The sequence below is a fragment of the Dipodomys ordii genome, unplaced genomic scaffold, assembly GCF_000151885.1.
Source record: "Dipodomys ordii isolate 6190 unplaced genomic scaffold, Dord_2.0 Scaffold39, whole genome shotgun sequence".
NCBI classification, from domain to species: domain Eukaryota; kingdom Metazoa; phylum Chordata; class Mammalia; order Rodentia; family Heteromyidae; genus Dipodomys; species Dipodomys ordii.
In genome coordinates, this window is record NW_012267255.1 from 13168535 (window position 1) to 13193398 (window position 24864).

The 24864-nt window shown below is 43.9% G+C and overlaps 1 protein-coding gene across 1 annotated transcript in view; it reads right to left on the reverse strand.

The window, feature by feature from the left end:
- Nucleotides 1-1557: 1557 nt before the first annotated feature.
- Cnn3 (calponin 3, acidic) overlaps nucleotides 1558-24864 on the reverse strand; it is a 24058-nt gene continuing 751 nt past the window's right edge. The window contains exons 2-7 of the mRNA XM_013018337.1: nucleotides 8583-8704; nucleotides 8332-8398; nucleotides 7090-7227; nucleotides 6565-6681; nucleotides 3367-3513; nucleotides 1558-2643 (exon numbers count right to left, since the gene is read on the reverse strand). Coding sequence (XP_012873791.1) covers nucleotides 2302-2643; nucleotides 3367-3513; nucleotides 6565-6681; nucleotides 7090-7227; nucleotides 8332-8398; nucleotides 8583-8704 — 933 coding nt within the window. The 3' untranslated portion in view covers nucleotides 1558-2301. The remainder of the gene's footprint in view (nucleotides 2644-3366; nucleotides 3514-6564; nucleotides 6682-7089; nucleotides 7228-8331; nucleotides 8399-8582; nucleotides 8705-24864) is intronic.

Below are 24864 nucleotides of genomic sequence, written 5' to 3' on the forward strand. Positions count from 1 at the left end.
TTAATAACAATAAAAATTATTATTTTTTAATTAGCCAACAGCCTGAGTATATTACAACTATAGTCTCATCTGGGACTCGCTTAGGGGAAGATTTGTGATACTTAGACCTAGACTCTGGAGATTTAGATGGGGTAAGGGGAGATCTTCTCCTCCATCTCCCCCACACCACTACACATACACCCTTTTCTTGAGTGCCACTGAAGCTTGATCTTGGAGCCTGGGTACTTTCTCTGAGCTTCTTTGTTCAAGGCCAGTACCCTACCACTTGAGCCACAGCTCCAGTTTTGGCTTTTTAGTGCTTAGTGGAGTCTTAACAGATTGTCTCACAAACTTTTCTGCCTGGTCTGGCTTCAAACCTCGATCCTCAGATCTCAGCCTCCTGAGTAGCTAGGACTAGAGGCATGAGCCACAGGCATCTGGGGGAGCTTTTCCTTTTTAAACAAATAGGAACATCTAGCACATTGATTGGCAGCCTCATTTGTTAGATGACTGGGTAGCATTACCCTCCCTCCTGACAAGGAGGTTCAATGTGACTTCATTGCAGGGCAAGTAATGTGATGTAAGACTTTTCCCCTCCCCTGTCACCTCCTCAAAGCCATAGTCTACACTGTGGACTATATGTATAGATATAAATCTATACGTATAGATTTATATGTGTGTGTATGTGTGCGTGCACGCACGTGTGTATATTTGTTCTTAAACAATACCACTCAATTAGCTTAGTTCCTTTAAGTTTCCTTTAAGAAAGGGATGCACATGGCAGTTTCTAGAAACATTGAACTGACTTGTAATGGGGCAAATAAACTTCAGTTTTGTGGTTCAGAGCACATGTACAGCCTCCTTATCGGTGTCAGCAAAAGAACTGTTTAAATTCCCAAGTCTTGCAACAGGTCAAGTCCCACCAGAAGAAATCATTTGGCTGAGATAAAGTCAGAAAGTGAGTTACCAGCTACGGTGATTGTAGCCTTGTCATTATTAATCAAACAGCACGTCCTGTTTCTGATGCAGTATGTTATTTTCACCCTACAGTATGTATATTAACTTCTTAGCCATGCACCAGTGGCTCATGCCTAGCTACTCAGGAGGCCAAGATCCAAGAATCACAGTTCAAAGTCAGCTTGGCCATGAGACTCTTATCTCCAATTAACCTCCAAAAAAGCCCTAAATAGAGCTATGCTCAAGTGGGAGAGCACTAGCCTTGAGCACAAAAGCTCAAGGACAGCACCCAGGCCCTGAGTTCAAGCCTCAGGACAGACACACACAAAAATATTCTTCCTTACTAAACTTCGGATCTAGAATATTCGAAACAGTGAAATCAGCAAGGGTCAGGCCACTTCTGGCTATCATTCACTACAGACATGCTCAGAGCTAGAATGTTCGCTTTTCTAAGTTTCTATGTCCTAAGCGCAGGGTACAATGTTGGCTAGACTGAATAAAATGTTAAAGTACCTTATTAGAGCACCCAGGAAAGAGTACTTTCTGTTGTTACCATTGTTCTTAATCTAATCCTGCCTATTTGGAAGCTAGCCAGAAAATAATCAGCCTGTGGTTCGTATGAATGTTCCAAAAAAAAATATTTATTTATAAAAAATACAATGGGATAAGTTTATGCTGAGAAATGCAGCAATAAATACAGTTGAAGAAAACAGAGCAACTCCACATTGATACATTGGCACAAATGAAGACTTCAACCGCACGCCCCAGGCCTACCTCTCCGCCAAGATCTGTCAGCCTCAGTAAGAGAATGAGTACACATCTAATCACAAATGCACACCGATCATGACTTTATTTAAAAATTAGCAAACAATACTGTAGACATTGATATGAAAATTTCTAAAATGCTGCATCTTAGATTTAGTTGGCAAAGGCCACGTGTAGCAATAAACATGAGTTTAGTCTTCCATGTAGAAACCAGATCTGCTAAACTGTAAAAAAAAAAAAAAACCAACAAAACAAAAACTTTCCTATTGTTTGAAAAACCCAGCTTAAGTGTAAGATCATAAAAATGCATAGGTCTTTAATAAAAGAACTGGCTGTACAAGAATTCCTCTTTCACAGTATTCCTTTTTACTTCACTTGCAGGTTACTGGCTAGGCTGTAGGATTTAACTGTTACAGCACTAAAAGGCAACTATTTAGGGAAGAGGCAGAAAAAGGAAAAAGGAATGTATGTAAGGCATTAAAAAAAAAGGTACAAGAAGCATAATAGTGTTTTAGGAAGACAAGATAAAAATTACTCAAGGCTAGTTTGGTTCTCACTGGATAAAAATCAATGGACTATATACTGATCACCTCTGTGACTCTAATAATCAATGCCTTGGTCACCATATTGGTAATCTCTGGGGTAGTCATCCTGGTATTCGCCATGGTACTCATCCGGGTATTCTGCCTGATAATCACTATCACTGATTTCTGACCCATTTGTTCCCGTGCCTTGACTTCCATTGTGAATGACGGGTTCTGTGGGGGCAGCACAGTACTTGGGGTCGTACACTTGCCGCCCAAGCCCATACACACTCATTCCTTTCTGGGAAGCAACTTTATTGGTCCCCATCTGCAAGGAAATGGTCGAGTTGTCCACTGGTTGTAATGTTAGCTTCTGATCATAGATATCGCGTCTGGTGCCTGGTGCTGACATCCCTGCCTGGGATCAGAACACGATACACAGGTTACACACAGCAGCTTAAACACATGAAAATAAATCTATGCCTGTTCGTGTTCTATCAAGTGTGATGTTCACGCTGAGTGTGAGAGTGGATGCAGCAGATCCTCCTTGGGTGCAGGGGTACAGCTCACTTAGATGGGGGGAAAGTTCTCCCTCTGAAGTGTTTTTAACAGGAAATACGTTAACATACGTCATCATGCTGCAATTCTATCTGCTACCGAAGAACTATTTTGCTACCATTTTAGGATCCACTTAACATTTTACAGAAAATGTGTTCCTTAGAAGCTCAGTTATAAGAATTCTAGTTTAAGAGGTCTAAAGAGAAACATGAGATAATCTTACCTATCATCTTAAAAAGTCCCCTTTAAAAGCTAAACCAAAAGAGGAAATATAAGTAAATAAATAAAAGCCAGCCTTTAAACAGTGCGATCTTTTACTTGGACACACACATCTGTTTTTCCTTCTGGTTTAGGTAGAAAGGCCAGCTGTTCTAACTGCCAACAAAAACTGCAAGCCACACCCCACTTTCGGTGACTGTGAGAAAAAAGGCCTTTTCATTCTTTTGCTTTCTCAGCAAAATTGACTTTCCTGAAGAATATTCTCTCAATATACTATGCTGAAAAAAATATCCTTGTGTTTTGGGGTGAATGAGAATGAAGTAAGGGTATGCTCTTGGCCGCAAGATAGGAAGGTGCTGCTCACCTGGCTGGCTCCCTTGTTGGTGCCCATCTGCAGGCTAATCGTGGTCTGGTCAAAGGGTTTGTCAGTCTGCATCTTGGGATCATAAAGATGCCTCCGAGTCCCGTAGGCTGTCATGCCTGCTTGGCTGGCACATTTGTTGGTTCCCATCTTTTCAGGTGGAAAGAAAATGAGCGCTATTGATCAGATGGCAACCTCATACCCGGCATTCTCTGCTGCTAATAAAGATGGAGCTGGGAATGTGGTTAGTGACATGAGCCCTTCCTACCTACAAGGCTCAGGGTTTGATTTTCTAGCATCAAAACAAAAAGAAAAAAAAAAGGTGGAAAGATGTGGCTTGGCTAAGTTCCTAAGAACTTCTGTTTGTCAGAGGACCAATTTGTTAATTTGTTAATTCTCCTGTAGGTTTGTTTTGCAAACAGGATTCCAAGGACTAGCCAGGCACTGGTGGCTTACTTATGTAATCCTAGCTACTCAAGAGGCTGAGATCTGAGGATTGCAGTTCAAAGCCAACCCAGGTAGAAAAATCCATGAGACTCTAAATCTCCAATTAACCACCCAAAAACTGGAAATGGGGCAGTGGCTCCAAGTGGTAAAGCACTAGCCTTGAGCAAAAAAGGTCAGAGACAGCACTCAGGCCCAGAGTTCAAGCCCCAGAACTGGCGTGCACATGTATACATATATACAAAATTCAAGGACTAATTTTTTAAAATCTTTAAAAAATATATATTGATTGTACCTCACAGCATAAGCAACCACACACACATGTGCCTACGTAATATTACAGTGGCAAAATTATGGATCATTATTTCCATGCTTCTCTTCTCTTCCTCATTATAGCTCAGATAAGCACACTAAGGGCTGGCTACCTGCTTCAGTCACGGAAATGGATTAAAGCAATCTGGCCAGACAATAAATATGCCTTCTAACTCCAGCTATGGAGTTAGAAAAAAGTTTAAAAAGTGTGAGTAAATACCAGGTCCGTAATAAGCACTTGGTTGTTTGTTTTTAAAACAGGATTCACTAATATAGCCCTTGCTGGCCTCAAATGCACAATCTTCTACTTTAGCCTCCTGAATGCTGGAATTACAGACATAAGCCACTGGGCCCAGCTCATTAAACTTTTTTTTTTAAAGCTTCAAAATCACCAACATTCTCATGGGAAAAAGAACTACAATTTATAACTTCAACTTTCATACACTGGCTAGAGCCAGAAACAGGAAGAATGAGGAATCAGAACTCAGCCAAGTCCAAAGGAACAATTAATTTCTTTTCCCCACTGAGAACTCTGCCTTTAGGACCAATCAAGCACCGTGTTCTCCATTCTACCGTTGGAAGGTTTTGTTTTGGCTCATAAAAACATTAAGGAAAGCTTTTATTACTAAACATAAAATGAAAAAGATTCAGAAGGCATATTAAAGCCAAAAAGGAAGAGGCGAAACTCACTGGAGTTCTAGCATTTTGTGCACCTGTGGTAGAGCAATGCCAGCCAGCAGTTTGAACTTATGGGTCTGCATACAATTCTATAACTGTACATATACTGACACACAGTTACAAAAATATTCATGAACATACTTAAATTAAAAAAACAAAACAAAACACACTGCTCACAGTATTTTATAACCAAACTTTCCTCTTAACCTTTCAAACATGGCTTTATTTTTACGTAACAAGTTTCCAAGTTCAACAAGTTGTAATTTAACCAACAGACTAGTTTGGAAAATCAGGTTTCTAATTTCTCACTCTTCATTGTTTTGTATTTTCTAAAAGTAAACCCACCCCAGAGACTCAGAGGGGAGAGGGGGTATGTCCACAGCACACAAAGCCTTTGGCCAGGATGTGTTTGTGCCTCTCTCCAGGGTAACATGTGAAGGAAAAGGCATCCTAACAAGTATTTGCCAGGATTTTATATGGTTTAGTGTCCTAGTCAATGAATGACTTTGGCCTTAAAGTCTTATAAAACTGCTTCATTTTGCCACTTGCCGGTGGCTCACGCCTGTAATCCTAGCCACTCAGGAGTCTGCTGAGGATCACGGTTCAAAGCCAGCCCAGGCAAGAAAGTATATGAGTTTCATCTCCAGTTAACCACAAAAAGCCAAGTGGTAGAGTGCTAACTTTGAACAAAAAAAGCTCAGGGACAACACTCAGGACATGAGTTCAAGTCCCAGATCAGCAAAACAATATCAACAACAATAAACAAACGAACACTTCATTTGTTCAACCATGTTCAGAAATTTATACAGCTTTTCTTTTTAGAAATGGTATGACTTCAGAAAAAAAACACTTCTCATTTCCTGGAGAAAGCTGTCAAGTCAGGTGATATACTTGAGAATGTTTTCCAGAATCACCAGCCATTTCTATAGACTGTATTTTGTTACTTATTTGTTTTTTTTAAATGTATTTAGAAATACGTAAGTCTGAACTCAGGGTCTCATGTTTCCTAGGCAGGTGCTCTATCACTTGAGCAATAACTCTCAATCCTTTTTATAGGTTTTCAAATAGCAATAACTGTAAGCCGAGCACGGGTAGCTCATGCCTATAAACCTACCTACTCAGAAGGTTCAGATTTAGGATCACATTTTAAAGCCAGCCTAGGTAGGAAAGGCCATGAAATTCCAATTAACCAAAAAAAAGAATGGAGCTGTGGCTCTTGACTACCAACTTTGAGCAAAAATGCTAAGGATCAGCTCCCAAGCCCTGAATTCAAGCCCTAGTACAAGAATAATAAATACTGTATAGACCACATATCCACTCAAGAAATCTACATTTATGGACCTGTTGCAAGTCGAAAACGAACTTTACAACTTTGGTGGAGGGGGGGGCGGGAAGGATTGGGTAGAGGGGCGGGGGGAGGCTGGGAAGGGATGTGAAGGGTAAACAAAGGAGGAGGCTGCAATACTTGATAAGAAATGTACTCATTATCTTGCCCATGTAATTGTAACCCCTCTGTACAGTATGTTCACAAAAAATAAAATAAAATAAATAAAAAATAAAATTACCTAGTTAAAAAAAGAAATCTACATTTATAATACTGTATAGACCACATACCCACCTAAGAAATCTACATAATACTGTATCGACCACATATCCACCCAAGAAATCTAGATTATAGCACCTTTACCTATACCTTACGTATGAGAGAAATAACATTTTGCATGGCAGTAATTAATGAGCTCGAGTAACTAAACAGTAACATCTCACCTGCAAACCAATTACACTCTGGCCAGCCTTTAATTTTCCTTCATCAAAACGTCTTGTTTGTTTCTCTGCATATTTGACTCCAATGTCGATGGTTGTATGGAATCCTTTAGTTTTAGCCTGGACAGAAACAATTACAGCAGCTGAACAGGCACACTTTAGAGATTTTTTTTTTTTGCCAGCACAGTTTTGTAGAGGGACTGGTAAAGAAATGTTAGGTCCACAGGCACAAGCCTCATTAGCTAAGTCCACACTAGACCTGAGAAACATATTTCAGGCTAATCAGTGTCACACTGTACCCTCTGAAATGTGTGGGTTCTAATGAACCCATCAAAGTCTGAGGCAGCTAATAATATCACAGCCTCCCTGCAAAGCTAATAATTACAGAAGACACAGGGCCTACTTCCCCCCTCCCCCGCCCCCCACCGCGGCCATGCTCTGAACCCCTGTGGGAGGGGACAATGATGAAATCCATCAACACTGACACGAGGGGAATGGAGTTAACCAGCCCTGAAGACATGTACATACCAGTCCTGCCAGCGCCACCAGCGTCGTCTGAACCTGGGTCATGTTTCCATTCTCAAAAAGATCGTTTGCTTCAAATATGTCATGTGGCTTCATACCATAAGCCTGAATAGCTTTAATAAAGTTGCCAATATTTTCCAACTGTAGAGGAAAAAGAGGCACATGACTAACGTGGCAAACTAAATATTGACATTCTAAGATCTGAAGTCTTCATGACTTAAAGATGACAGACAGGAAAGTACTTGGCAAGGAATTTTTGGTCAGTTACACACACACAAAAGCACAACTTTCTCTGAAAAAGGAGTTACATAATGGCCTTAATATTTAAGCAATTTTTTTTTTAGCTCTTTAAGGACAAAAATCTTCCCTCTACATTTTGAAGAATTGTACTATATCACAGTTAGAGTTAACCAGGCCTGGAATTTTCTTTATCCAAGATTACACACTAAGTAATCCATTACATGCTTTATTCTTAATTGAAAAATAAACCCATGGTTATTTAATTGTCCACAATCTCTCCTATCTCAAAACATTATTCTTAGTGGGGTTAGAAGAGATGGGGAGAATGAGGAAAGGGGTCACTGTGGTCAAGAGGCACTGTGCTCATAAACAGACATGTTGAATTAACACCCCTTTGTATAACTCCTTTGTACAAGTTGAAGGCCAAATAAATACCTGAAATTACTCAATCATACTTATTCATGAACTAAAACTACATCTGATATAATGTGCTGAAAAGAAGTAATTCTATTAAATGCCTTGCTTGTTCCCTTTCCTTCCTATTATGTCTAATTTGTATCTCCCATGTTAAGTTGTGTGAAATGCTTTTTGAAAGTATGAAGACTGAATCAAGGCAAACTTCTACACTAAACAAATAGTCATTATGGAAACATTTTTTTAGAGTGACAAAACCAAACTCCAAACTTGACATTTGTCTACCAAATAAGAAGAAACTAGCTGTGTGTGGTATGTTTGCCTATAATCCCAGCACTTTGGGAGGCAAAACAAGAGGACTGTGAGTTCAAGGCTGGCTTAGGCGATATTGCTAGACCTATCTCCCTCCTCACCTCTCCTCCCCCCCAAAAAAAAGACACCAACTAGAGGCAAGAGGCTGAGGCTCTTTTTTTTTTTTCTGCTTATGTGGTGCTGAGGAATCGAACCCAGGGCCTCATGTATGCAAGGCAAGCACTCTACCACTGAGCCACCTTCCCAGCCCGAGGCTGAGGCTCTTTGCTTGGTGATTACCTGAGGCCAGTTGAGCGAGGACTCGTTGACCTTCTTCACAGAGCCTGGCTGTAGCTTGTTTATGAGTCTAAAGGCAAAAAATACACAGAACCGCTTATTGACTGGCCAAACAAAAACTGCAATATTGAATCAGTAAGCACTTCGGTAGAGGGCTCACTGGACAGGCAATATCCCAGTCCCAGACAATGCTCTTGGAAGCCATGGGAAGGACCCACGGGGCAGCAGGGCTCCACCCCCCGGGGCCTCCTTACTCGCAGAGGATGATGCCATCCTTGAGGCCCAGCTGGAAGTTGGTGCCGATGCTCATGCCTGTCACCTCTTCTATCCAGTTGCGAAGATCTTCTTCCGCCTGGTGATCATACTTGGAAGCAATCTGAAACACAAGGTCAGTGGCTTCAGAGCCATTCCACCACAGCACCACCAAGTCCCGATGCAGGGCCCTGCTTGCATTCATTATGCATGGAGACCCCCACCCCACCCCACCCCAAGAACTGGCAGGAAGTGACACGAACCCGCGATGGCACTGAGTTTAACTTTGGTAACTAAGCACAAATTGATGGTGATGATGGTCATGAGAAATTCTGAAGAAAAAATGGAGAAAAGCTGGGACTAAGGAAAGACCATCCATCAAGATGAAGAGACTGGAAGTCAGGCACACAGGAAATGACAGGGTCTTAGTAGGAGAGGACACTATGACATCACATGTGATTTAAACTTGAAAGATCAAGTCATCAATCATCACATTAAAAAATGATGGGACCAAAGGAAGATACTCTTGGGAGAGGAACACGCAGGCACAATGCCTATGTGCCTCTGATCATACTAAATACTATTGACCAAAAAGAACTCGGAGAAATGTAAGCAAAAAGTTTTTTTCTTAGTTGCTGTTTTCATCTTCTTGTTGTCTTGATTGTTCATTTATCTGTCTTTGGCAGGGCAAGGGGGGGGGCCACAGAAATGGAGGGACAAAGGGTGAACAAATGCATCAGTGGTACTCACTAGACACTGTTGAAAATGAATGCTATAACTTGTGGATGTGGACAGGAAGGAAAAACTGGGAGAGAGTGAAGGAGGGGGTGAAATTGTCCAAAAAGAAATGTACTCATTGCCTGAGTTGTGTAACTGTGACCCCTCTGTACATCATCTCAATAATAACAATAAAAATTTTAAAAATCAATAAAAAAATGAAAGAATTATACAAAATTACTTTATACAGTATCTCAATTAGCTAGCACAGATCACACTCAATGTAGTTCTGTTACCTAGGAAGTTCTGGCACTTGCCTTCTCTTCAGCCAGATACACAGACAGACACGGATACATGCACATGTGCACACATGCTCTTTCCCTAGTACTAAATGTAGACCACTGAAACTGTTCATGTAGGCGCCTCACAGGAAAGACAAACCATTTTGTCTTAGTACCTACTGCAGTACCTGACAACAAATACTGAATAGAACGAAAGAAAACTGGTTAACTTTTTACTGGCAGAATTCAGCAATAAAGGCCAACACAGCAACACTGATGCTGTGCTATTGTTATTACATATGCCAAGACTACTAGGAAAATACAGGTTTTGAAAGATACGATATACTTCAGTTTTTAAAAATACAATTTAGAACAAAATATCACTAAAAATTGCACGCTCAAGTTCTTAAAAACCTTAAGACCTTTTAAGAGGCCATTCAATGAGTTACTAAGCAGATCACAGGGGAGAACAAGGAGAGATCACAAATACTCTGTTCTCTTTGGGTAAAGACACAGAATATACACATAATCTAGTCTGAGGTGTCACAAGGGAACCAGGCAGAAAGTTCGAGGTGCCCTAGGCCCGTTGTGTTGGAATACAGACCTACAGGCTGCATCCAGCTCTTTTCCAAGAGAGAGAACTGGAAAAGGTCCGCAGGATGCATCTCACCTCTCATCACTCAAAACTGAAGTCCACTACGGGGTCTAAAAGCAAAGGGTCTGGTCCCCTCCACCCTCTGCCATCACGGTTTAAGTCTGAAGATGGGAAAAGATCTCATTTCCAAGTTCAAATAAATGGAAGAGGCAGGGACCTGGTACAGGCTTAAGAGTCTCAAGATATGACTGAAACACAATGTGAGTACTCGTGAAGTTCACAGAGACCTTCTCTCCCAACTTCCCCCTTTTGGGGCAAGGTAGAGATGGAAAGATAAATCTCTAAGTCCTGACTATATTTTCATACTGGAATCTTTTTCTAGGTTGGCTAGAAATATAAACAGCATAAACCAGAGGTATGGATGAAAGGAAGTAAGAAAGTACAGAAGCTAGTATTCTCATGGGTACTATAACAATTGCTATGGAAGCAAATTTTGAACGTGAATTGAGATTTTTTTTGAAAGTCACTACCTTACATCACCTTTATAATAAAAAATTAAAATTAAAAACAAGTGAAGTCATTCTCAGCCTACAGTAGAGTGACTTACCACTGTAATCCCAGTTACTTTGTAGACTCTTATCTAAAAAAGTAACTGGAGCTGAGTACTAGTAGCTCACGCCTGTAATCCTAGCTACTCAGGAGGCTGAGATCTGAGGATTGCAGTTTGAAGATAGCCCCAAGAGGAAAGTCTGTGAAACTCTTATCTCCAATTAATCACAGAAAAAGCTGGAAGAGCCTGTGTGCCTCAAGTGGTAGAGTGCTATCCTTGACCACAAAGGAACTCAGGGACAGTGCCCAGGCTCAGAGTTCAACCCCAGGACTGGCAGAAACAAAACAAAAACAATTGGGTGCCAATAGTTCACACCTGCAATCCTAGGTACTCAGGAGACTGCGATCTAAGGATTATGGTTCAAAGTCAGCCTAGACAGACAAACCTGTGACTCTTACCTCCAATTAACCAGCAAAAGGCCAAGAGTGGAGGTGTGGCTCAAGTGGTAGAGCACCAGGCTTGAGTGGAAAAACTTGAGGCCTTGAGTTCAAACCTCAGTACTGACACAAATAAATACAAAACAAAACCCAAACCAAACAGACCCTAGGTCTGTAGCCGTATCATCTTGCTGTCTTACCTTTGGCTGTTCTTTTATCTTTTAAAGAAGCAACAAAGACTTTTATCCCAAATACTGTAAATGTTTTTCTAGTTAGTAGAGCCCAAAAAGTATGATCTCTTAAAAGCAAGGAGCTGAAAGCAACTAAACGTTCTGTTTAAAAAATAAAAACTACTTTCATCCAAAAAAGCTTTAATTCCTGAACATAAAGAAAAATGATAATATCTTTCTGGTAACAAAAATAATTACCTTCAAATAATTGGTTTTAGCTGGGTAGTGGTGGGTAGCTCCCACCTGTAATCCCAGCTACTCAGGAGGCTGATATCTGAGGATCATTGCTCAAAGCCAGCTGGTGCTGGAATTCCGTAAAATTTATCTCCAATTAACCACAAAAAAATCCCAAAGTGGAGCTATGGCTCAAATGGTAGAGCACTAGCCTTGAGCAAAAAACAACAACACAAGCCAAGGGCTGGTGGCTCATACCTGTAATCTTAGTTACTCAGGAGGCTGATATCTGAGGATCGAGGTTCAAATCCAACCCTGGCAGGCAAGTAACATTCTTTTTTTTTTTTCAAACTCCCCTTCCTCCTCCAGCTTTATTGGAATAGTTTAAAATTACATTTTCTATTTTCTAGGACTCAGTTGCCTTTTTCCATCTGACTTTTAAAAACTGCAAGTAACATTCTTATCTCTAACCACCAAAAGAGCAGAAGTGGAGCTTTGGTGGAGTTACAAAACATGAGCCACAACCAAGAATGGCTGGGAAAAAAAATCATTTTGTCCAGTTCTTCAGTCTAAAAAGAGACAAATACTAAGTAGGGTGTGTTAAAGATGATGGGGGGGGGTAATCACTAAGACATATTAAGGCATATATTTAAAATAAAGAATGGGAAATGGGAGTTAAAATAGGAACAGTCTCAAAATCTCAACTAAATACATTTTCATCTGAAATGTCCTGTTACCTCAAATTCCCTTCCTTTTGATATATCACTTTGCATTCTGGACACCTCAAACCAGAACAGTCCAACAAGCTTTAGTATTTCTTCCCTACCAGAAATTCCTCACAGAACAGACCCTATAAACATCTAACATCTTAGCAAAAATTTAAAGTATTCACATTGGTCTAATCAGACTAAAGATCACATGCTTTGGGGGTCTAACTTCAAAACTCAGTGCTTGCAATTCCAGAGAGATCTTAATTAAGTACCTGCTGGTCTTTCCCCCACAGGTCTCCATTTCTTCAGGAAAAAAGAAGCCCCACAGGTAAAACCCCACCCAAACACATGATGCACCCCAGAAGTGCTGCAAACTTTTCCTGTCAGCTTGAATGGAAAGGAATGAAGTTTTCTATTATGAACAATTATTTCCTTATTGTTTATAATCAATAGAAAACCTCCACAACTGGGACCCGCGTACTACCAAAGGCGCTGGTCTGCCAGGGTCTTTCAGCTTTTAGCCTATTTAGTCTTTGATCCCAAATTTGCATTCCTTTCATACCATAGCTGATAAAAGGGAAGAAGTAATCCGTCCTCACAAAGCAGGGCTCTATCTCAGGGGAAGAATGGGGATTCCACAGAAAAATCCCTGCACACTTCTAAGTCCATCAGGATGTCCACAATGCCTTCCTCCCCGTCAACCTGGGCCAACTTGCCAAAGACATTTGAAAGCCATGGAAAACCATGTCTGCAGCAGGAGATCAGTCAAGTGCCCACATGACAACACAGTTTCCTTTCTTCAGACATGTTACAGTCAGTGCATAAGACAGTTTTTGGTTGCTGCGACAAAAAAACCTGAGAAAAACAAAAGATGACTTTGGGGCCACCTGGAGGACATCCAGGTGCATCCTGGGATAAATCGGCAAGGAGACAGACTAAGTAAGCAAGAAGGGAAGAACACAGGTGTGAAGGTGGGCAGCACAGACAGCAGCGAACTTGCTGGCAGGCACTGGCTCTGGGTGAGAGGTTGCTCCTGAATCTTAGAGATCTACAGAGATTTTGCTGCAGAGGATGGTAATAGCTGAACTGCCACAGGTACAACGCCTGAAGACAGAGGGGCTGTTGAAGCTCTCTCCCATCAGCAGGGGTCTGGGGAGCCCTCTGCCTCCCTGGTCACCGACCAGCCATCCAAGTGCTTGTCTGTCTGCAGACCCAAACTGGAGTCAAAATGCTCAGAATCCATACCACTTCCTCCTGAGCTTTGGGGGCAGGGGGACAACAAGGAGAAACAATCCCAGCATTTCAGCCAGCCTTAGGAAACTCTGGAACTCCCTTGGGGACCCACATCTAGATCTCAGATCATGAATGCCTTTGGGGGTGGGGTGGGGTGGGGCGGGGAGCTTTACTACTACGAGATGGCTTTACACAGCATTCAGAGCTCAAGTGACCTTTTTTTTTTTTTTTTTGTCGGTCGTGGGGCCTGAGCTCTGGGCCTGGCACTGTCCCTCAGCTCTTCAGTTGAAGGCTAGCGCTCTACCACTTGAGCCACAGCGCCACCTCCGGCTTTTTCTGCTTATGTGGTGCTGAGGAATCGAATCCAGGGTCTCATGCATGCAAGGCAAGCGCTCTACCACTGAACCACCTTCCCAGCTCAAGTGCCTCATTTTAAAGGTGAAGGAAGACGCTAGCTCAAGTGCCTCATTTTAAAGGTGAAGGAAGATGCTGGGCACACCTGTAATCCTAGCTATTCCAAGAAGCCTGAGATCTGAGGATTGGAGTTTGAAGCCAGCTTGAGTAGGAAAAGCTAGAAGATTCTTTATCTCCAATTAGCCAGCAAGAAGTCAGAACTGAATATACTGGCTGGTGCAAGCACACAAACACACAAACACACACACACACACAAGGTAGAGTAAGTGTGGACAGGAGTATAACGAGTATGTTGAGTATTTAAAATAAAACCACCTTTCCCCCCTTTCATGAAAAGGAGAGGAGGAGCACTTGTGTATGTATCTTTGTTTAATTTGTAACAAATCCTTACAGACAGATGCAAACAGTAAATCCTCTCTTGCAACCCAGAATCATGTTTATGAGTTTTGGTACATGTAAGAAGGAATATGATTCCTACAATAGTTGGCAGTGATAGAAGTATGGTTAACTCATGAAGGCTGGCTCAGAATAAAGTTGAAATGAAAGCTGAAAAAGAAAGAAGAAAATGAGAGGATATGAGGTTTCTATTAAACCATAGGATGGAATTTCCCATTTCCTCTTTGTAAAAAAAAATTAGTAACTGTGTCTCATAAAATGGAATATAAAAACATATGCTGCTTTTTGAGGTCTATTGGTTCATTTTTTCACATAAAAATGTTTTTGGTTTATTTTTTAAGTGGGATACTGTGGGGGAGGGGAGGGTTAAAGTTCAAATACCCACATGCCATGAAGCTTGCACAAATCTTACCTAAGACAAGGTAAGGGCTGGGTGTGATGGTGCATGACTGTAATCCCAGTGGTTGGAGGCCAGCCAGGGCAAAAATAAGCCATAGTGGTTGCACACTGCTATAATCCCAGCTATTCAGGAAGCAGAGACAGAAGGATTACAGATGGAAGCCAGCCTGAATGAAGTCAGTGAGATCCTGCCTTAATCCTAGCTACCTGAGAAAAGGCAAGAGGATCACCATCTAAGGCCAGCCCAATCAAAATTGTGAGATTCCTATCTGGAAAATCATTAAAGCACAAAAGGGCTGGTTTATAAATGGTAGAACTCCTGCCTAGCAGGTCGGAGGCTCTAAGTTCAAAACCCAGTCCTACCAGATAACACTGGAGTCCAAGTTCTTTTTATATATACATCAAAGCAGGAAGTGATCCAATAGGAGGACTTTACAGAGTTCCTCTGTAAAGCCAGTCAGGGTCCAGTTTTTTTCCATCCCTGAAGGAAGAAGGCGCTGGGAGGCAGCCCCCAGGAAAACAGTAAAGGCACCTCCTCGTAAGTCACTATGAAGCAATGAAAGCCCAGGAAAGCGGGAGAAAGTTCTCTGGAAGTGCTGACAGCGTCGTGACCCACCGCAAAAGCCTCCCAGGCTTCGGCCAGGGCTTGCTCACAACCAGACCTGAATGCGTACAGACCCGCCTCCCTGACCGCCCTCGGACTCTGTGCCCTTCTCCCCTGCCCCCTCCTTGAGCTCCGGCTGAGGATTACATTGGAGAAATTCTGGAAACAGACTGCTTGGGTTAAAATCCCATGTCTCTGCCAGGTGCCAAGTTTCCGCTGCTAAAAACCACAGATCATAGGTTAATTCATGCCAACAGTAATACTTGACACTGGAAGGCAACCCTCCTTTCCAGTGAACACAGTCCCTCAGTAACCATGGGGCACTGGTCCAGAACATTCACCAACCCCGACAGACACCAGCACAGCTGATGCTCAGGCCCCTTGCGAAACAAATAGTACCTAAAGCAGTATTCGTAAATAACCTACGCACATTGTCCAATATACTTTGTAAGTGATGGAATCCAGAGGGTCTACCATAGAGCTACCTTTCCAGCCTAGATAAATACCTAATACAATGTAATTCTTTGTAAGACCAGCTTAGGCTCTGTGGCTAGATACATAGTCCTTCTCAATTCCCAGAGAAGCAAGTCCATCCCAAGGTGGCAAGCCAGTACAGCATAACACAACTATAGTATCAGCCACTCAGCAGGCTGAAGCAGCAGAATCTCTCAAACCTGGCAGTTAAGAGACCAGTCTGGACAACATTTTAAAATCCATCTGGAGAGTGGAGGTAGGGGAACGTGCTGGTAATACATGCTATTACTGAATCAGACAAATACACTAGAATAGTTGCCAGTGTTTTTGTTTTTGTTTTTTAAAAAAAGCACTGCTTTAAAGCAGCCCACAGGAATTTGCCAGGGGTGCTGTCTGCATGGGGCAAAAGTTCACAATAAGATATTTGGCAAAGACGGGCACAGTGACTCATGTTTGTAAATCCCAGCTACTTAGGAGGCAGAGATCAAGAGAATCGAGGGGTGAGGCCAGCCGCCCCCCAAAAGTTCCCACGATCCTATCTCCATCAATACACCAGGTAGTAGTGGCACACACGTGTCATCTAAGCTATGCTGGAAGCCACCAGAAGTAGGCTGGACCCAGGTTCAAGGCCAGGAAAACGCAAGACCCTACGGGAAGTCAGAAGAACTAAAGCCAAAAGGCAGTGGTCACAGGAGCTGCCTGGTAAGCGCAGGCCCAGAGTTCAAGTCCCAGTACTGCAAAGGGAAAAAAAGGACATCTATGGCAGAGATGTCTCTGAAATAAAACACTCTCCTCCTCCTTCTCTAGGCCCTCCTTTAAACAAAGTAGCAAATGCCACAGGCATGTTTTCCAGGCACTGTAGACAGAGGTAGGGAAGTACCCACAGTACTGCCATGGAGAGAAGAAAAAATGGGGAAAGAAAATGAAGGCTGGAAAGGAAGAAAATTAGAAATGAAAGCTTAGCTTGGCTGGCAAGATGGGGGCAGGGTGAGGTAGTGGGTAAGAGGGCTTTAATTTGACATTCAGGGCTTGAAGAAAAGGGAAAACCAGAAACAAATGTATCTCAAGTCTGCAGAGCAGCCTGAGGGGTCTGGTTTTGCTGCAGAGCACCAGAGAACCCAAGATTGCCATCTGGGGCTTTGCATACATGCAATTTCTATACTTGACTAGAAGCAAGGTATGACCCACTGTTGCTATTGCCCAAAGCAGAGTCGTGTGTCTGAACTGACCCACTCTACGAAAATCACTACACATGGTACTGATTATTTTCTCTCCTGTTTCCTCCATGGGCAACAAATCAGAGGGAAAAGTGTAACAATGAAGCACTCCATCACTTCTAGAGCCTGGGCAGCAGGCTGAGAAGCTGGAAGTGGAGGGAGAAGACCACAGCCCAGCCACATGTCTGGAATCCTAGCTGAGATTTAAGGATCACCCTTCAGTGCCAGCCCAGGTAGGAAAGTGTGGGAGTGGGAGTGGAAGTGGAGGTGCAGCTCAAGTGGTAGAGCGCTAGCCTAGAGGAGAAAAGCTCAAGGACAGTGCCCAGGCCTGAGTTCAAGTCCCAGGCATGCACGCGCATGCGCGCTGCACACACACACACACACACACACACACACACACACACACACACACACACACACACACACACACACACACAGCCTCATCCAGCCACTGAATAAGGTTCCCCTGGGGAATGCTTGGGGGGAGGTCCCTCCCAGCTTAGGTTAGGACCACCCTCAAAGTGTCCCTCCTGGCAAAACGGACCTCTCTTCTCTGTAGATGCCTCACTGAAGAATCACTACCCTCTGGGAAGCTTTCTAGTCCCAGGGTAGGAGGGAAGATACTAGGAGGCTCTCTCCTCCTCTCTGCCCACATACCCTCTTCACTCTCAACCTCGTACCCCCTGCAGGTGCAGGACTCAAAAAATAAAAACAACAACAAAACAACAAAACTTCTGAGCTTTCAGTGACTCACTCAAAGGCTTAGCAGTGAGCTGGGTGAGGGAAACAAGCCCTGTCTGAAATTAAACAAAAGAAGTATCGTGTTGAGAAATCAAGCCTGGAGCCGGTGGCTCACGTGCACACCTGTCATCATAGCTACTCAGGAGGCTGAGATCTGAGGATTGTAGTTCAAAGCCAGCCCGGGGTAGGAAAGTCTGTGAAACTCTTATCTCCAATTAACCACTAGAAAACTGGAAGTGGAGCTGAGGCTCAAATGCTCAGGGAACAGCATCCAGGCAGAAAGAGAGCAGAGAGCAGTGAGAGGAGAATGGAAAGGAGAGAGAGAAGAAGAGAAAGGAGAGAAGAGAGAAAAAGAGAGAGGAGAGAAGAGGGGAGAAAGGAGAGAGAGGAGGGAAGGAGAGAAGAGGGAAGAGAGGAGAAAGGAGTGAGGAGAGAAAAGGTAAAGGAGAAGGAGGAGAGAGGTTGGAGAGAGGGAGGAGAGAGGGGAGGGAGTAAGGAGAAGGAAAGAGATCAAAGAACAAGCAGAAAGCTGTCATGTTGAAAGCTCTGCTCTACAGAGCTCTGCTCTGGCTCTACAAAAAACTCCTGGACACTGAGGGCCATGTGGACAGAAGGACGCAAGAGCAGTGAGCCAAGGAGCTCACATGGCAGGCCTGCACAAGGACCCCAGAAGGCCATCACTTTCCTGACATCACATCCAAGACACTGCAGCCCTGCTCCGCCAGTCCCCTCATCCAGACACAGATTCCTGAGTGAGTGGTCAGCTTCTGGAGGTATTATCAACATCTAGAAGATAAAAGCAGCTCAGAATGCACGACTTGGCCAGACCAGTCAGCTTCAGGGAACCAAGGCTTTCAGTTATGCAGTGTGCTCCAGGCACTAGTATCCGGAACACTAGAGCTGACTTAACCACCTTATTAATTTCTCCCAACATTGCTGCACAGGTATTACCATATCCTCATTCCACTGAGCTGATACAAAGATAAGAAGCCACTTGTTCCAAACCCACAGTACATCTGGTAAAACCAGGATCCAAACCAGTATTCAAGTTCTTAAGGCCCAGGCTCAACAACTTCCTCTCTAACAAGAATCTAGCAAGAAAACATCTTCCAATTGACAAAGATTCATTGGTTCTATTTTCCTAAAACCCACAAGGTATGAATTTCTATAAGAACAAAGCCTGAGTCCCCACAAACAAACTAGGATCTACCCGTGGGCTCCAGAAATCCTTAATAAAAATCTTACTTGGCTGAGGGTTGGGAGTTAACAGAACCAATGAACAGGACCCATGCCACAGTTGGCAAATGCCTAAAATAATGTTGAACCTGCCAATAACTCTAAGGACAAGTTTCCTGGAGGTTCAGCATTTGCTCATCCTCCTGGAAACCAAGGTACCAAAACCATCCAATGGTCACAGCTAACATTAATCACAGCTCATGATACACAGATAAGTGGGGTGGGGAAAAAAAAGAAAGCAACAACAACAAAAAACACCCCTCAATCATCCTCAAGCCCCAACCTGGATGGACAAGCAGGCACAGGGAAAAGCCGTTATTTCTGGTGGATGGCAGGCAGCACTGGCAATGCCTTTGCATTAATCTAAGGGAGCAGGTGAGGCGCACAGAGCAACCTTCACAAAAGAAGAGCACCAAAAGCTGCCGTCTTGGGATGAGGAGCAGGACAAGAATCCCCATGAAAATCCCACAGTAAGTGTGAGTATTTTAAAGAGCAAAGTTTGGTGCTTCTCTCCTCTTTTCATCGGAGCGAATCTTCCTTATCTGTTTTTGTCAAGATGTGGGTGGGAGGTGGGGAAAGCACGTGGACAAACCAAAATGGTCAGCCGCCAGCAGGAGCTATGGCTTGCTGACTTGCCAAATGGCCACTTCTACAGGTCTGCAGGGAGAGGCAAGCATTGGCCAAAGCTCTGCAAAGGTGACCCTGACTTCAAACTGAGTCTAGAAAAGAACCCTGACCAAACAGGTGTCTTCTTAGAAGATAATCCACAAATCACAACCCGGATAGAATTCTCTCAGTGATGTACGCATGCAGGGTAATATTAATGAATAAACTACTTAAGACCAAAAAAAAAAAAAGGGGGGCAAGCAAGTGATATAAATCATCACACCATTCTAAAACATTATGTATTTACACTTCTGCATTCTCTTACGTGGGACTAATTTCCAGTTTCAACAGTCAGTTACTGAGCAAACCCCTCTGATGGAAGAGACACCGTTACAAGTTTAATTAAAAATGATAGACTTCTGAACTTGAAAATGTTAAGGCAGGCCACCTGCACCTTTTCCCAGTAATTCTGGAACTCTAAGGTTTCATTTACAGTCACCTCGGGGCTCTACCTTGAGGCTCCTTTCCTCAGTTCACTCCACAGGCCAGCAGCTGTGGTCCAGAGGTCCCTGGCAGCCCCAGCTGAAGGACCTTCCTGATCCCTAGCTGCTAACTACAGAATTGTCTCATTTATTCTTATTAAGTCCTCTAAATGGTTTTCCCCTGCTGAGGAATAGCATTCTGTAACCAGAAAGAGTCCCAAAGCAGCTCCTTTGTTCCATTCGCATTCCAGGGAGCAGAAGATGGAATGCACATGAGCCATCCATCCTGCAGGCCCAGCCTCCTCCCGGAATGGAGGTTCTGAGCTAAAATCACATCAGCTGTCCTGCCACACCCCGATTTATTTCCTCCACTTTCCCTACTCCCTATAAGAAAGGTCCCCGCTGCATCTGCTGCAAGTCCCAGAGAGGGCATGCTTCCTGGCACCCTCAACATTCCAGAAGCTTCGCTGGCTCTGTTTAGAGCCAACTGTTTTTCCTCATCCTTTTTAAGTCACTGGGATATCTGTGCCTTCCTTCCGTTCCCCAAATTGCACTGAGGGCCAGGCTCAACCTATAGAAGGACAACAGCATTTTGTGTTGCTATCCTACACTGACTGGTTAGACCAGCATCTTCTACTTTGCCATGGCCATATCATGGTTCTCTGTACATCAAAATTTAGGCATCCTTTTGTTGTTATTATGTAAGACTTGATTAACCTAGGCTGAAGGATGCCATGTTTTAATGCTAGTTTCAACTTCTTGTCCCATTTTTTTTAAAGTTTGTTATATTCTGCTATATATTATCATCTAGTCAAATATTTTAATTTTAAAGATGCCCCCCTTGGAAATTTACTAGTTAAAAGTATCTAATTAAGATTGGCTGAGTGTTGGTGGCTCACATCTGTAATCCTAGCTACTGTGGAGGCTGAGATCTTGGAGGATCTCGGTTCAGGGTTAGCCCAGCCAGAAAAGCCCATCAGATTCCATCTCCAAAGTAACCAGCAAAAGTCTAGCTGGAAGCATAGCTCAATCTATCTCACTTGTCTAGCGCCAGTCTGGAAAGTACAATGGGTACAAACTGGGTACAATTCGGGTATAAACTGGGTACAATTTGTACAATTAGATACAAAACCCAATACCACCGAAAAACAAAGCAGTTACAATTAAAGGTTCCTTCAATTTGCTGCTGAAGAGTTTTCACAGATAAAAACATAGATCAAAATGACTGATTAATACAAATAGAACACTTAAAGAGTAAGGGATATGCAAATCCAAGAAATGTTAACACTAATTTCCTATTACTAAGAGTCAATAGCTACAATGTGATCTTTGAGTAACTACACACAAACAGGCACACCTCCTAGTGCAGTGCTTGGTTTTGGGATGGAAACTCAAGTTTCCTTCCAGTAGAGGCGTTAAACAACTTGACAATATCAAACAAAGTAGTAAAGGACTTAGGGGAGACTAGAACCCATGTGTGCTTGAATTGAAGTCCACACAGGCTCCCTAAAATGCTTATGCTTTTTTCACTGTTCCATAAGGGCATTTGTTCATTTTCATTATTACTTTTTAAGTTGTTGTACAAAGGAGTTAAATGAGGTTTTAAGAAAAAAGATCTGACATTCTAATCAACATACAAATTGTATAATACATAAAGAAAAAAAAAAGCAAGGTGCCCAAACCAAGGAATATCATAGTTCATGTTTCCATGTACCATTCTTTTTAGGGGGATGCGGGCAATATTGGGGTCTGAGCTCCGGGCCTGGCATTTGCCAGGCTGCAGTGATACAGAAGCCATGCTTCCAGAGGGGATTTTCATAGGTTATTTTTAGGATAGAGCCTTTCTTCCTGCCTGAGGCTGCCAGGGTCAGGATCTCCCACTACAGACCTCCATCCAACCAGACCAGTCATCATACGCATCACATCAAGCTTCCTTTCTATGAAGAAGGAGCCTCACAGACTTTTCTGTCTGGGCCAGCCTGGAGCCATCGTCCTCCACTTACAGCCTCCCATGTGGTTGGGATGTCAAGGGAATGAAGGATACTGAGCCTAGCAATGGGTTGAGATGCCTCACAACTTTTCTGCCTGGGCTGGCCTCAATCCATGATACTCCTATTCTAAGCCTCCCAAGTAGGTAGGATTACAGGTGTGAACCCTTGAGTCCAACTGGATTTTTGTTTTTGTTTTTGTTTTTTGAGACAGGCTCTTACTTTGTTTGTTTGGTTTTTTTGGGGGGATCCAATCATGGGACCTGAACTCTGGGCCTGGGCGCTGTCCCTCAGCTCTTCAGCTCAAGGCTAGCCCTCTACCACTTGAGCCACAGAGCCACTTCCGGCTTTTTTCTTTTTGCTTATGTGGTGCTGAGAAATCGAACCCAGGGCCTCTGGCATGCAAGGCATGCGCTCTACCACTGAGCCACCTTCCCAGCCCCGACAGGCTTTTACTATGTAGTCAAGACTAATGTGGAACTCACCATGTGGCCCAGGCTGACCTTACTCACAATCCGGCCTCAGCCCCACAAATTGTGAGATCACACGTGTGTACCACCAGCCTTCCATTTATATCCATGCTTTATCTAACAGTTAAGCCATGAGGCTTAACTATATGAGATGTACCACTATCTCATGCAAAGGCTAGCGAGCATGGGTATTTGGTTTCCAAGCCCAGAAGAGATGAGAAACAGCGTAAGTGGAATTATCAAATGTCAAGAAGAGACAGATGGGTGACAAAAATAAATAAGGAGAGGGGCAGACAAAAGTGATTTGTGGTAGAAACATCTACATACCTCACTTGAACTAAGACATTGCTTGTAGAGGTGAAACTAGACTATTCCAACTTTCTTGAGTGACCTTGAGTGACCACACCCCCTCTGAGCTTCTGTGCCCTCCTCAGTCCAGGGCTTTGGGTAATCCTAGCTAACTGGTTAAGATCAAAAGACTTCCTATGAAAGGGTACTATATGAAAAGACCACATAAACGAGAGGGGTTATTAAAAAGAAATAGGTTTAATGCGTAAAGGGATAACCCCACAGCCTTTATAACTAACTTTCTTAAGGTTCTGAAAAGCAAGGTTTTGCTGTTTGAAACATTTGTAATTATAGTGATCTAGCCCCAGTCTATGAATTTCTTTGGGTTTGCTCAACTAGATTTAAGAAAAGGGCAGGGGCTGGCTACATTAGTCAGCAAAAAGAAAACCAGCTTGGTTCTTAACATCCAGGAAAAGCCTGTGGACTACTTGAAGGACAGCCAAAGTTATCAGTAGCTCATTTACAATGCAAAGGTAAAGAGAGCGGGCAGATCTCACCCAGCCAAGAATCACAGGCGGAGTTGTAATTAAAGTGCAGGATCCAGGCCAGAGCAAGGCGTCCAACAGTTCCAGCTCTCTGATCAGCTCCAGGCCCCCTAAAGCTTGATTTGTAAACCATGGAAGGAAGCAAGGAGCAATATTTTCCAACAAAGTTTTCAGTTGGAGATGTTTATACTCAAATGGTACACAACAAACCTCTCACCTTTCTGTCTCTTCCAAGAAAAAAATTATGAAACCGTTTTAAAATATGAGCGAAAATCGGGTGTCTATGGCTCCTGTCTATAATCCTTACTCAGGAGGCAGAGTTCTGAGGATCGCGGTTCAAAGCCCGCCTGGACAGGAAAGTCCTGAAACTATCATCTCCCATTAATCACCAAAAAGCTGGAAGTGGAACTTGTGGTTCAAGTGGTAGAAACTAGCCTTGAAAACAAAAAAACAAAAACAAAAACCTCAGGGAGAGTGCCCAGCCCCTAAGTCCAAGCCCCAGGTCCATCACAAAACAAAACAAAAAAAAAAAACGACACAGGAAATGGAGATGGCCTGGAAAGGTGAAAATCCTAACGATTTCAGATTAGATGCTCAGACTAAAACCAACTCCTATCTCCAGGCCGGTTCAAAATACACTGAACCACACAGGAGGCGAAGGAGGACAGGAGGACCCAACAGCGGGCAAGCGGGCCAGGAGCGCCCCGCACACTCTGCCCGGGTTGGCGAGGAGGGCATCGGCTTCCCACCGCGGACACCCGCAGCCCCCGGCTGCGGCGGCGGGGTGGGGTTGGGGGGGATGTCAGAGGCCTGACCAGGCCGGGTGCCCTCTCCCCGCGGTGGGCCGTCCGGGCGGAGGCTCCCCGGAGGTTAACGGGAACGAAACCCCCGACGGCCCTCCTTTGTGGCGCCCGGGCCCGAGCCGCAGCCAGGAGACAATGAGCGGCCTGTGCGCGGTTCCACGCCGATTGGCTGGTCCCCCCCCCTCCCCGAACCCCTTGATGTCATGGGCTTGGAATGCAGGCCCGGAGGAAGGAAGGAAGGAAGGAGAGGATTGGGGGGGGACGCCCCTCATCTCTTTCGCAGGCAGGCCAAAAAGTTACGAAGATCAACCCGACGATGCGTTCTTAGGTTTGGGGGGGGGCAGGCTGACCGTCACCAAAATCCCAATCGCCCCGGGCCAACAAACCCCGCACAGAAGTAAGTCACAAAGACTGCGGCGCAGTGACAGCCACCAGCCTCAAACTTCTCCGGGTTTTATTTTTTAAGTGGTCCCCGATCCGCAGCGGACTCCGCTCCCCAAGAGCGCGCGCGCCCTGCGCTCCGGCTTTGTCTCGGGAGAAATCTGCCCACGGCTCCGCGGACCCGGTCCGTTCCTGCGGGGCGTCCTCGGGGTCGGCGGGACCACCCCCCCCCCCGGCCAGGATCCCTCCTTGCCTCCCCCTCCCACCCGGGACGAAGACAATAGAGGCCCAAGCCGGCCACGTCGCCGCCGCA